The sequence below is a fragment of the Corvus brachyrhynchos genome, unplaced genomic scaffold (genome assembly GCF_000691975.1).
Source record: "Corvus brachyrhynchos isolate BGI_N302 unplaced genomic scaffold, ASM69197v1 scaffold59, whole genome shotgun sequence".
Lineage (NCBI taxonomy): Eukaryota > Metazoa > Chordata > Aves > Passeriformes > Corvidae > Corvus > Corvus brachyrhynchos.
The window spans coordinates 1,811,139-1,823,519 of NW_008246054.1; the positions used below are offsets into that span (position 1 = coordinate 1,811,139).

Here is a 12,381-nt window from a genome sequence, read left to right on the forward strand (position 1 = left end):
ACCCGGCCCCCCACGTCTTTCTCAGGGGGGCGGCCCCCCGGCCGGGACACCCCGGCGGAGCCGCACGGGCCTGCAGGTGACGGTGCTGCGGGGCCTTGCCCGGCAGTGTCATTGGAGCGCTGGCGGTCACTCCTTCCACCTCTGCTCTGGAGACAGGCTGGGGGAGCTGCGGGTGTTCAGCCTGGGGAAGAGAAGGCTCCGGGGTGACCTTAGTGCAGCTTTCAGTACCAGAAAGGGCTACAAGAGAGCTGGAGAGGGCCTTGTCACAAGGGTATGAAGTGACAGAATAAGGGGGGATGGCTTCACACTGACAGAGGGCAGGTTTAGATTAGGTATTAGGAAGAAATCTTGCCCTGTGAGGGTGGTGAGGCCCTGGCACCGGCTGCCCAGAGAAGCTGTGGCTGCCCCATCCCTGGAAGTGTCCAAGGCCAGGTTGGACGGGGCTTGGAGCAACCTGGGATAGTGGAAGGTGTCCCTGCCCCTGGCAGGGGGTGGAACGAGATGAATTTTAAGGTTCCTGCCAATCCAAGCTATTCTGTAATCCCATGATTCTGTTTAAAAATGCTGCCACCATGATGGCCTTCAAAACTTTTACATTTGCTTCTTAAACTCCTGGGGATAGAGGCTATGTGTTTTGTCTTGATTATTTATACATTAATTTATTGTGTCATGTGAAGCTCTGTAGCCCTTGGTTCAGAGCAAGTGGCCTGGGTTTTTGTTGGGAACTGAGGGCAGTGGTGTGAGGCTGCTGCACCTTGCAGCTGTGCTATGAATTCCAGGAAACCAACCTGAGCATTGCGTTGTCTGTCCTCCCTGTCTCACAGGTGCACCACCTGCGTCTCCTGACCAAACATGTAGATCCAAGGCATGTGCCAGTACTGCTAGTAAAGGACCTGATTTAATTACCTCAAGGCATGTCCACCTTCAGTCTAGCAGCTGAAACCTCTGTTCTAAGCACGGCTTCTTGAGCTTTAGACACAAAATCATTTGGAAGCATTAGAGCACTCTATAATGTAACTAAATTATTTGGCAAAACAAAGATGTCTTGTGAAGGGGCTGTGAACATCTACCCAGCAAAAATACCCTCCACATATCAGTTAAGTTATTGCTGTCTCCACGTGCAGTTAAGCTATATTAATTATAGCTGCAGTGATGGAAATTATACAGGTATTTGATACAAATACTGACTTGACTGAAAGTTTAGATGTTCCTGAGGACTTAAAGCTGCAAAACCCACTTTATCCCGAGCTGAGGTTGGAATGAGTGCGAGAGAAGAGCGCTGAGTGGTGGTTGCTGAGGGGTTTGTGCCTGTGCTGTCCCCAGGAGCATCCGAACGCACTGTGCCGAGCCCTTCACCGCGTACTGGACGTGCATCGACTACAGCAACCAGCAGGAGCTGCGCCGCTGCCGCAAGCAGCAGGCAGCCTTCGACTCCTGCGTGCTGGACAAGCTGGGCTGGGTGAGACCTGACCTGGGAGACCTCTCCAAGGTAACTTCTTACCCTTTGGGGCAGACAGGCAGATCCTGCTCTCCCTCCTTATGCACGTTTTGTCCAGACCAGGTCTCCAGCATCTCTTGGCCAGATGGTGATTCATGAACTCGGCACTGGGAGTCTGTGGGATGATAAGACTGGCAGCATTTTTCAGGGTTGCTTTTCCAGAAGACTTGCGCTTTTCTTAAACAATGAAACTCTTGCTGTTTGCTTTTCCTGGTGTAGAGACTTTTCCTTTAGGAATGAAGCCCATACTCACATGGAGCTACTCTGTAGTTGTGATGAAACACCCCTCCCTTCCCTTTTCTTAGAAGTATTGAGGAGCTCTCATCAGCTGAACAGTGTGTCCTTAGTATTGTTTGGTTCTTCTTCCTAGTTCTTCCTTGAAGTTCTGACTCAACCTGGCTCTTGAATGCTGTGAGAAGTTGTATCACTTCTTTGCATTTCTTTCCAGGTTACAAAGGTGAAGACAGACCGTCCTCTGCCTGAGAATGCCTATCACTCTAGACCCAGACCAGAGCCAAACTCACCCATTGAGGGGGAGCTGAAGCCCTCTCCCTTTGGCAGCAGGCTCTTTTTCTGGTCCTGGTGAAGTGGGCAGGCTGTGCTGTGACTCAAGTGCAGAGATGTGGCACTTGCACATGTAAATTGTGTGGTGTGTGTTGGGTATTATTAACAATTAAAGAGCCCCAAATCATTACATGGCTGAGCAGACTTCTTTAAACTCATAGCAACGAGAACAATGCATTTCCCTGTTTTGCTCAGAGCTCTCTGCAGTCACACAGCCCTTGGGACCCTCTGGGCACCAGTAATGTCAGCTGGTTGATCATGATTACCAGGATTGTCTGTGATGCGTACAAACGTAGTTCCAGTCTTTGACTGCTGTCCCATCAATCACAAACTGGCGTGAGACTTGATTTACTTACTGAGAACATTGCCTCATGGATCAAGGAAACTCTGGGAACAAACAAGTCATTAATGTCTTCCCTTAGTCTTGCAACTGATAATTGTGCATTTTTTCCAAGGGACTCCTGTAGAGGTTTAACCTAAAATCTGTCTTGGAGCAAGGGGTTTCTGGAATCTGTGGCATTTGCTGGGTATGAAGGCAGTGCTGTTTCTGCCAAAAAGATCCCTGTTGTGCTTCCCAGCTGCTCATACAACATTGGTTGGTGACTTCCACTTTTTGGACTGTTCTGTTGGGGGAACACAAGCTACTTTATCAGAAGAATCATACTAAATTTTCAATACCTTTCAGGAAAAATTTTCTCCTAAGGGATCTTGTTCCCCATGAAGCAGTGTAAGAAAGGAACTTGTATTCTGTCTCAAGGCCTTGACTTAAAGGGTTTGGGGCAAATCCTTCTCAGTTTTTAACTGTGATGTTCTTTTTGATAGAGGAGTTAGTGAGCTTTTTAAAATGAATCTTTTCTACAATATCTGAAAGAAATATTTCATAGGATTTGGATCTAGTCTTTCATTCACCTATCTTTTCTACAATATCTGAAAGTCGTGTTTTTCATAGGATTTGGATCTAGTCTTTCATTCACCTCCACCCAATAGCAAAAAACCTTATTCTACAGGTCAGAAAAAAATCCAATGAACTTGTTTTTCCCAAGGCAATGTGCAATTTAACTTGCTCTGGGTGAGAGCTGAACATCGTTCACCTGAACTGTGGCAAAGAGTAGAACTGTGCTCTGCTCCTTGAGTAGCCTGCTGCTAGTAGGATCTGAAGATTTGCCATCTCCTTGTTTGAGGTGGGATTAAACTGTAATGGTTCTATAGCTGCAGCATATGTTTCTGATCCCTGAAGCTAGAGGGAAAATTGTGTAACATTTATCTAAAAATAGCTTGTGCACTGTGTGGCTTCTGGGTTCTTGCTACTTTCTGCTGGGGTGCATTGACTGAAACTCGAAGCAGGTGCTCTATTTGCATTTTAATGTACATACCAGGCTGTCTTAGCAGCTCCTTGTCTAAATCTGTGAGCCGGTGCTGCACCTTTGCAGTTCCTCCTTGCAGATCACTGCCACCATCTTGGAGCAGCCAGGTCTTGCTGAAGAAAGATAACCCTTCTCTGCTGAGACTGAAATCAGGACAAGCTTGGGGTCTAATTACATTCAGCTGAGTGAGTGAAATGAGGTTTGGCTGAGGAGAGGATAAATTGTTCTGGGATGTTAACACGTATCACATATGATCTTTGCTGACCTACTCCAACAGTTATCAGGAGCTTTTAGATCTTACAATGTTCTGCTAATAACTTACTATTGTCAGCGTATTGTATGAACCATTGCACTGCCGAACATCTGCTTTGGAATAAGCAGGCACGGGCATTCCAGTAGTCAGCCCCTAATGACAGTTAAAGAATATTTTTTCCCATTAGATTGCTTCTGAAAAGAAGGACATGTATGAGTAGGGGGGCAAATCTTTTCAGCAGCCTGATAGGAACCCCACCCTTAAGTTGGCTAGTACTGTAAGCAAAAAAAAAAACAAACTAGTGATTTATGCTGAAGCCTCAAAGGTTTAAGATTGTTCATCTGTTTCTTGACAGCTGTATCTACAGCCTCTTGGGTCAGAGGTGGGGGATCCAGTAATGATGCACTGATCGTGGTTTAAATGTCAGAATTAACTGTCTGCTGGCCTGGATTCCCTCTTCAGTTTCAAGCAGGAGCGGGCAGGTGAAAGTACAAAAGAGATCAGCAGAGGAGGACAATGAAATGATAAAGTCAAGTAGAATTTAGCTGTACTCTGAGCATTTCCTTCATTAACCTCTCTGAGATAATTGTTCCTTGTCTTTATGTCTTAGCTAAATCTCTCTGGAAAAGTGTTGCCAGAGGCTTTTCATGGTGCTTTGGACAGTGCCTGAATGCAGCTATTTCTGGTCAAAATCCCGTGACGTTACTCAGACCTAGATGCCCCTTTGGAGCTGTAATGGGAACTAGAACAAGTGGATGTCAAGACTGAGTAAAGACCATAAAAGTATTTTTGAGGAATGTGTCTTGACAATTTTTTTGGCAGATGGAAAGCAGACAAAGATTCAACACAGATATTTCCCTGGCCCTGTGAGAAGTGTTATTTATTATGCTGTGGGCTCTCAGCTTTGCCAGAGTTTCTAATCACATGTTCAATTAACAAAAGTTAAGCCAGTGTTGTAGCTTGTCCCACCATGGGTCAGATTAGGCAGAACGTGCTCCATTCGTTCAGACTATGAGTAGGAAGAGTAAAATCTGAGCATAATTTCAAGTCTCAGTAAGGTGGGACTGCACATTTCTGGTGCAGCAGACTTGCATGGCAGTAGCGTATTTCCGAGGAGAAAGTCTCTCTCCAAAACATCTGGCAGTTAGAGATGCCCTGGTTTCAAATGGTTCTGCTCAATTCAGGACTGTACAATCCTTTTGAAGCTCTCTGTGCGCTCTTGTACTGGAAGAGTTTAGAAGGCAGAATCCATCGGGGCAGTAACAGGAGATTTCAGACTCCCTCTTGTGGCTGCGTTAAGCTGATTTTGGGCATCTCTATGAAGATTTTGCTGTCGAGAAAATCTAAATGCTACTTAAATATAGAAGCTTGATTTGATCTTTTGTCTTTGCTATAAAATTCACGTTGTCTCAACTTGATTTTTCCTACATATAAAAACTCTTGAGTATGAAGGGAAAAGAGGAAGAAAAATGCTTTGAAAACATTCTGATTGCCTCAGTCACATTTGATGTAGTTTAAGGAAGTTAAGGTAGAGTCAAAGTAGATGGAGATGGTTGGGAAGTTACAGTGTACATTGTAATTCCTTCTCTGAATCCAGAAAGGAGATGACCCTGAAGCTGCAGAGAGCAGGGTGGTTCTGCACCTGTGGAGATGGTGTGAAATGTGTGGGACAGGCAAGGATGGGGAACAGGTTAATTGCAGTATTTACCTTTGTATGAAAGCACATTATTTCTCTTTGTTAGGAACAGACATGGCCTCACCAAATGGTCTTAATAATGTTAGTAATTCTGTTAATAATTTTCTGTTTTTTCATGCGAGCCCTTCTACCTGGGGACTTGATCAGAATCTAAGGCACCTTCTGCATGGCTGAGCGTGGTGCAAATAGTACTTTGGCAAAGGGATGGGGTCTGAGAAAACACAGCACAGCAAACGAGAAGCAAATAGTCCATGGTGTGAGTTTGGCTTTAAAGTAGTAAATCAGCACTGCAAGCAGAAGCAGATGCTGGAGGAGGGGTGGCTCCCAGACCTCCAAGGCAGGGCAGCAACAGCTTATTCACTGGTGCAGGAGTTATTCCTGGGCTTGGTTTCTGCTTCAACAAATTTCTCCGCTCCCACGTGCTGCCAAAGCCTTGGCAAGCCCCACACAGGCATGGTGCAGGTTCCTCTGTGCTTGGCCAGGGCAGGCGGTGAGGAAGGAGAGCCCCATTCCCCCGTGCCCCAAGACTGCCTGGCTGTGGAGAGCTGCTCCAGGCTGTCCCAGGGCTGGGAGACAAGCAGAAGCTGCTGGGATACAAAGAGTTTTGCTGTACCTGGTATATCCAGGAATAGGGCTCAAAGAAAAGAAGGGAGAATTTAATGGGATAAAAGCTCTTCTACCTTGCCTGCATCCCAAGCTCTTTTACCTTGCCTGCATCCTTGCCAATCACTGCTGCCTGAGAAATTTCTTAGATCACATTTGTCTGTTGCTAGTGTCTGAACAAAAGGATTCCAACCTGCAAGTTCCTGTGCTCTTGGCTGGGCTTGGCAAGTGCAGGTGGTTAAAGGGGGTGTTTGGTTCACACTGTGTTCTGCAGCACAAAATGGCAAACAGCTTTTGCACTTTTGATAGGATTTAAATTAATTTCTCCCTTCTCACCAGGGTAAATGAGGGCTGGGAAGAATGGCCATGCCTGTTGCTTTGTTAACCTCGGCTTTGGCTCCAATTCTGACACCAAGAAAAGAAATAAAATACAGGGAAGGGGAGCTCTATAAAAGAGCTATGGGTCTGCTCCCAAGTTGATAGGTTAAACCACACAAAACCCTGAATCTAAGGCATTGCTCTAATATTTGTAAAATCAGCATGGCAGCTCTGTTAAGGGCTGAGTCACCCTGAGGGTGGTTCAGCTCTTTATAAGTAGTAGCACAGCCTTCTGCTTCCATGTAAACGGGAGTGAGGATTTTAATGGAGTCAGAATTACCCCTTTGGTTAGAGCACTGCCTGACCTCTGCTTTGTTCTCGCTGCCTCCCGTGTGCAGCTGGGCCGAGACAGGAACCTGACCCGGCTTTGGGAGAAAAGGGCTGGATGGAGCCCCTAAAGGTGGGATCAATGCAACCCTCTCCCCCCGCCGCTCCTGCCGTGCCCAGCCCGGGCTGTCTCCAGGCTCTGCCACTCGGCTCCTTGGGCTGCTCCCGAGGGCCGGGGCGCTCCGGTGTGGCCGCCTGGGGCGTGGGTGGCCAGCCTGCGCTCTAGGCTAAACAGAGGAAGGTGAGGGTCAGCCGCCGAGAGCTCTGCCCAAGGCTCAGGAAGCACATTTTGGCAGAGGAAAGAAATACAATACAAGCAGGGAGGGAAACTCGTCTTCCATCCAACCCCCTCCAAGAAGCTTTTGGCTCCCTACAGCTGCTGGAGTCTTTACTACCAGTTACTGGGCTCTTTATTTTTACAGGCTTTCATGTGTTTGTTTTCTGTCTCTTAGACCCGTGTTGCAGAGGGGACAGAGCAGAGCAGAACAGGAGCAGTGGGGACTGGAGGGGACAGCCCTGCACAGGGGGACAGGCAACCCAGCTTCCCTTTCCTGCCTGTCACACTATCTCATTGTGTGGCCTTGGGGCACTGTCACTTCCCTCGCTGCCCTGGCTCCTCTGCGATGGGGTGGTTCCACCCAACACAGCTCTCTGCTTGTTTACTGTCTTTGTCCTTGTGAAGTGCCTTAGAGGAGTCTTGGGGAAAGCTCTGCCTGGGCAGGGCAGGCACAGCCCCTGGCCCAGTGCTGTTCTCCTTGCCCAGAGCAGCAGGAGCTGCACAGTGACAGGGTGCGGGTGGGCAGAGCAGTGGTTCTCACCTGCACCGGAGCCTCTGCCCTCTGTGAGCGCTCAGCTCTGTGATTGGGGAGGCAGCTGGAGACCTCACTGCGGGGTGGAAGATGAGAAATGTCTCTCTGAGCAGTCTTGGAGGGGTATTTCCCAATTCTGAGCTCCTCCTGCCTTCAGAGATCATAATGGCAGCACCCTGCCTTCCGCTCAGAGCCATCCTGTGCCGGTGCTGGGAATGGCTGCGTGCAGGGAGCCAAGGAGCAGGGGAGGAGGTTACAGGAGAGACAGTCCCCAGAACACGTGTGGCATCCAGTCCTTGCACACCCCTCTCTGCTCTCCATCACCACTTGCTCAGAGCCTTTGTTTCTTCTAACCATGAGTGAAACCAGTTGTGGGAGGTTGTGCTCAGGCATGACATAATCTGAGTCTGGGACTCCACTGGAGGAATCCTTTTGAAGATTTACTAGTCTGGCTAATTACAATGAAACTATGAAGGTGCTGTGCTCTAAATCATCAGCAATTAATAAGTGGACATTTCTGCTTTCTTGTGCCTTTTGCTAGGACACAAACCAGAGTGATTCTGGCTACATCAGTGGTGTTTTCTTTCAGGAAGGTCTGTCAGAGGAACATTAATGTGTTCACAGAGCCATTGTCCATCTCTGGTTTTGGTAGCAGATAATTTGATTTAAAAGATGTCACTTCCTTGCTTCTTTCTCTGTGTTGCCTTTCTGTGTTTGTTTCAGCTTGAGCAGCAACAAAGGCCTGCAGGATTTATTTGCTGTTTATTGACATTTTCCCTTTCTGATGCGCATCCTTACGTTACCCCACAGAGTTCAGCTTGTGTCAGGCACGGATGGGTGATTTGAGGAAAGACAGCATTATCTGGAAATGCCCCTTCCACCCTCATTCCCTCACAAAATACCCACATTAGCAATGCATATAAAAATTCTGAATTTGAATATCTACTTCCCTTTTAGCTGTTGTTGACCTTCAAATACATACTTGCTATTGATTTCCATCTGTACCCTGCTTTTGAGAGGATGTGTCATTCCTTGTCATCTGGAGTAAGCCTGAGGTGTCTCATTCTCTGCTGGGAACGGGTCTGCTCCCTCTCGGAGTCCCTGCTGTTCCTGCCTGGTCACTGCCATTTCCTCTCCTCTTTTGCCCTGGGGTTGTAGCCGGGGTCACACAGGTTGGTATCTCACATGTAGCTTTCTCATCCACGTTCACAGGTGAAATCCTGTGTCAAACCAAGACTCTGGAGCTGTGGACTTCAAGCCCATCTTGATGTTTCTTTCAGCCACCACAGGCCACCTGCCCCATGGATCTGGGGGGAGAAAGGCTGAGCCCCACAAGCACTGCTGGAGCTCTGTGTCCACCTGTCTCCAATGTTTCCAGAGCACCAGCAGCTCCTGAGGAGCAGCCCAAGCTCCTGAGTCCTGGCACCAGGCCAAGCCCATCGGTGGGATGTGGGTGGCTGGGCCCTGGTGGGCAGGCGAAATGCTGTCGGAACAAAACTGAATTGAAGTGATTCTTTTCCTCTCCCCTTGGCCTGCGAGGAAATCTTTTTCCATTTACTATAAAACATGGTCCTTAATAGTGCTGAAGTGTTCTACATATTTTAAATAAACATGAGTGGATTTGAGCCCAGGAGGACATGAAAGAATGCAGCATTTGCGGGGTACCGGCCCGGCACACATGTCAGCAATTTGGCTGCCTTGTGTACTTTGGCTTTTAAAAAAGCATTTAAAAGTAAACAAATGAAGGAAAATCTGGCAGCTGGATTTCAAAGTAAATTGCTTTCAGCTGATATACCCTGTTTCCAGCTTGCTTGGGTAGTATCAAGCCATACACATCCAGCGAGAAGAGCGAGCGGCCAAGGAGAAGAGCGGGGGCGGGAGAGAGAACAAAAGCAGGGAAGTTCTGTGGATTTAATTCTTCCATTTCCTTCCTTTGCACCAAACCCTCCCTGCCTGTCAGTGCCCTCTCATCAGCCAGGCAGGTTCATGCTTCAGACAGCAAACCCTGAGCCCTGTTCTGCCAGGTTCTACCTCCCTTCCATCAGGTCTGGAGCAGGAAGGGGATGGTGTGGGATGGGATGGGATGGGAGTAGCATCCATAGAATGCTGCTCAGCTGTGACTTGTAGTGTTGCTTGAGCTGCTCTATCAAACCCTCATCCCACCCGCTGCCCCACCAAGAATGAGGAGAGCCCCATCCCGCAGCCCAGACCAGCGGGATGAATCTATCCATGAGGGGTTTGGGAAGTGTGGGCTGGGATGCTGCTCCCCTGGGACTGCCAGCCTGGGGAGGGCATCACTGCTCTGCCGGTGGAGGGAAGCAGAGGTGGAAGTGACAGAGATAACAAGAGATAACAGAGTCATTAGAGGAGCAGGGCTGTGGGGAGGCCCCGCATCAGCGGAAAGGCCTGGAGTGTCCCTGAAGGAGGAGACTCAGCAAATGCTGACAGATGACAGTGAGGTCCTGGGCTGGACAAAGGGGGAGGTTGCTGAGGTCACACTTCGGCTCAGCTTTAGGCTCCTTCTGCTTTGACTTGTGTTTCCTCAAGTTTATAAAACTTTCCGCGGGTTGGTTCAGTGGAAAGGGCAGAGGAAACTGGTGGGTCTGGAATCCTGGTGGTGTGGGGCCGGGGCAGGGCTGCTCTGAGCCCTCCGGCAGCCCCCACATGCACAGCACTCGTTCCTGGGGCTGTGAGCTGGGCTGAGCCATGGAGTGTCCCCAGGGGCTCCCAGAGGTGACACAAGGAGGATGTGATGCTGTGGGCAGATGCCCTGGCTCAGCACCCCTGTGGAGCCCCACGGGCCCGAGCAGAGCACAGACGCCTGGGCTGACTGTGGTGCAGGTGTGGTGGCCCCATGGACAGAGCGTGTAGGTGGCACCTGCTGTGCCTGCATGGGGAACTGTGGCATTTGTCCAGTCCTTTGGGAATTGCAGCCATGCCACAGGCGATGCCAGGCTGGCAGGTGATTCTAGGGTCACAGGTGATGCCAAGTTGGCAGCATGCCCCTGGCGCTGTGGTGCCCCTGGAGCACCCAGGAGCCAGAAGAGAGGCAGGCAGAGCAGAGGGGACAGTGTCCCTGCAGCCACCTGCGAGAGCCACTCCGCTCCTGGCTGTGCTGGGGCTGTGGGCCCGGCTCTGTGACGCTCCGTGCAAAGCAGCAATTATTCAGTGTGCGCCCCTCTAATGGCTCTTCTTTTCCCTCAGCACATGGCTCCCTCTCCCAGTTCAGGACTAACTCTGGGCTCCTGGCAGTGCAGAGGTGCTGCCAGCTGGAACCTGCAGGGCAGAGCCTCGGGGTGAGCAGTGTGGGAGCTGGAGGAGCCGGGGCTCAGCCTCTGTCCTCGGCTGGCAGTGCCAGCAGGGCCGGCTGTGCCCGCGTTCTGGCACGGCTCTCATTATCCCTTGGCACGGGCTGGTCCTGGCACTGCTGTTGGGAGCTGGCAGTGCCCACACGCACCTGCCAGCACCAATGAGCTCACCGGCATCTTCTTGTCCCTCATTAACACTACGTAAAGTCATTTCCCCGCCGCCCCTCCAGCCTCCTGGAATGTCCTTTGGTGGGATGGAAACAACCCCACAAAGACAGTTGCTCTGGATGTCCCTGTGATTAAGGGAAGGATATGTAAATGTATATGGCCGTTGTCATGGCTACCACAAGAACCCTGGGGGAGGCAGAGCCCCTGGCCCAGCCTGGGTCAGGATTTGCATTCCTGGTGCAGCAGCACCCCGCACACCCCGTGGTGCTGGCACAGGAGCAGCCAACCCTGTGCTGACCCTTGTGCCACATCCCCAGCACAAGCAGGGGACAGTGACCCACTGCTCACAATCCTACAGCACTGGCTGCCCCATGGCAGCACAACCTGAGCACTGCAGCCTCTCACCAACACAGGTGCACCCCCAGCCTGGTAATAGGGTCCCCTGGGAGAAAATACCCTCACAGGAGGGATGTCCCTCAAGTCCCCTGGTCAGGTCTTGTCATGCAGCAGCAGAAAGCAGCAGCTGGATGAGGATGGGGATGCCCGATGTGCCCATGACCCTCCCACTCCAGGTGCACAAACCCCCAGCCCCCCTCCCACCAGGCCAAGGAGAAGGAGGCCCTTCCCGGCTGCTCATTTTGGGCTGATTCTATAAAGCTGGGAGGGAAAACGGCCTTCCCCTGTGTGGAGCATGCGGAGCCTCCCTGCCTGCGGCTCTGGTGAGTGCTGTGGGTGTGCAGGGTTTTGGTGGGGTGGGTTGTGCTGTGCTGTGGGTTGGGCTGTGTCACCGACCAGTGTGGCTGTCACAAGTCCTGGCAGGAGCCCTTGTTGGGCATCTCAGGTGCTGTTGGCAAGTGCTTGTGCCTGTGCATGAGCTCCGTCCCCAGGTTGTGCCAGGTGGCTGCAGTTGGAGTGGGAGAGTGAAACCCACTGGTGTCCAAGTGCCCACAACCCAGAAGTTCCTGGTGACCTGTTGTGTGCTCATCTCCTCCCCTGCAGGATGGGTGAAGGGGGTTTAAGGCTCTGTAAAAGAGACAAGTTGCTCCTATAAACCGAGAAACGAGGGAAGGAGGAGAACTGAGCCTGCTGCTGGTATCCCCTGGCTGTGGGCAGCATTGCCAGACCCAGCCCTTCTGGGTCCCCACCCCCCTGGGGCACAGGGACCCCTGGTCCCACAGCCTTTCCCTGTCCATCCCTGGCTCTCTCCACAGTCTGAGGGCTCAGTGTGCGTGGCCAGGCTCTGTCTGCTGTTTCCTTATAATTTAAAAGCCTTCCTCACATTAATCTTTTTATTTTTATTTTGACAAATGTATGTTTCCAGGAAGTTGCTGAGGTCAAAGCAGCATCTGTTGCTCGTTATTTTGGGGGATGCAGAGGGTCTTTGTGAGGGTTTCCAAAGCAACAAGGAATTAA

The 12,381-nt window shown here is 50.5% G+C and overlaps 1 protein-coding gene and 1 long non-coding RNA gene across 2 annotated transcripts in view; both read left to right on the plus strand.

Annotated features, from left to right (window-relative positions):
* Positions 1-2,192, plus strand: part of NDUFA8 (NADH:ubiquinone oxidoreductase subunit A8) — a 5,386-nt gene extending 3,194 nt beyond the window's left edge. Inside the window, exons 3-4 of the mRNA XM_017745391.1 lie at positions 1,324-1,489; positions 1,947-2,192. Of these exons, the coding sequence (XP_017600880.1) occupies positions 1,324-1,489; positions 1,947-2,084 (304 nt within the window). The 3' untranslated portion in view covers positions 2,085-2,192. The remainder of the gene's footprint in view (positions 1-1,323; positions 1,490-1,946) is intronic.
* A 4,687-nt stretch (positions 2,193-6,879) lies between these two features.
* LOC108449490 lies at positions 6,880-9,074 on the plus strand. Its single transcript, XR_001865652.1, has 2 exons — positions 6,880-8,664; positions 8,773-9,074. It is a non-coding gene; the product is annotated as an uncharacterized LOC108449490 (long non-coding RNA).
* The last annotated feature ends 3,307 nt before the right edge of the window (positions 9,075-12,381 follow it).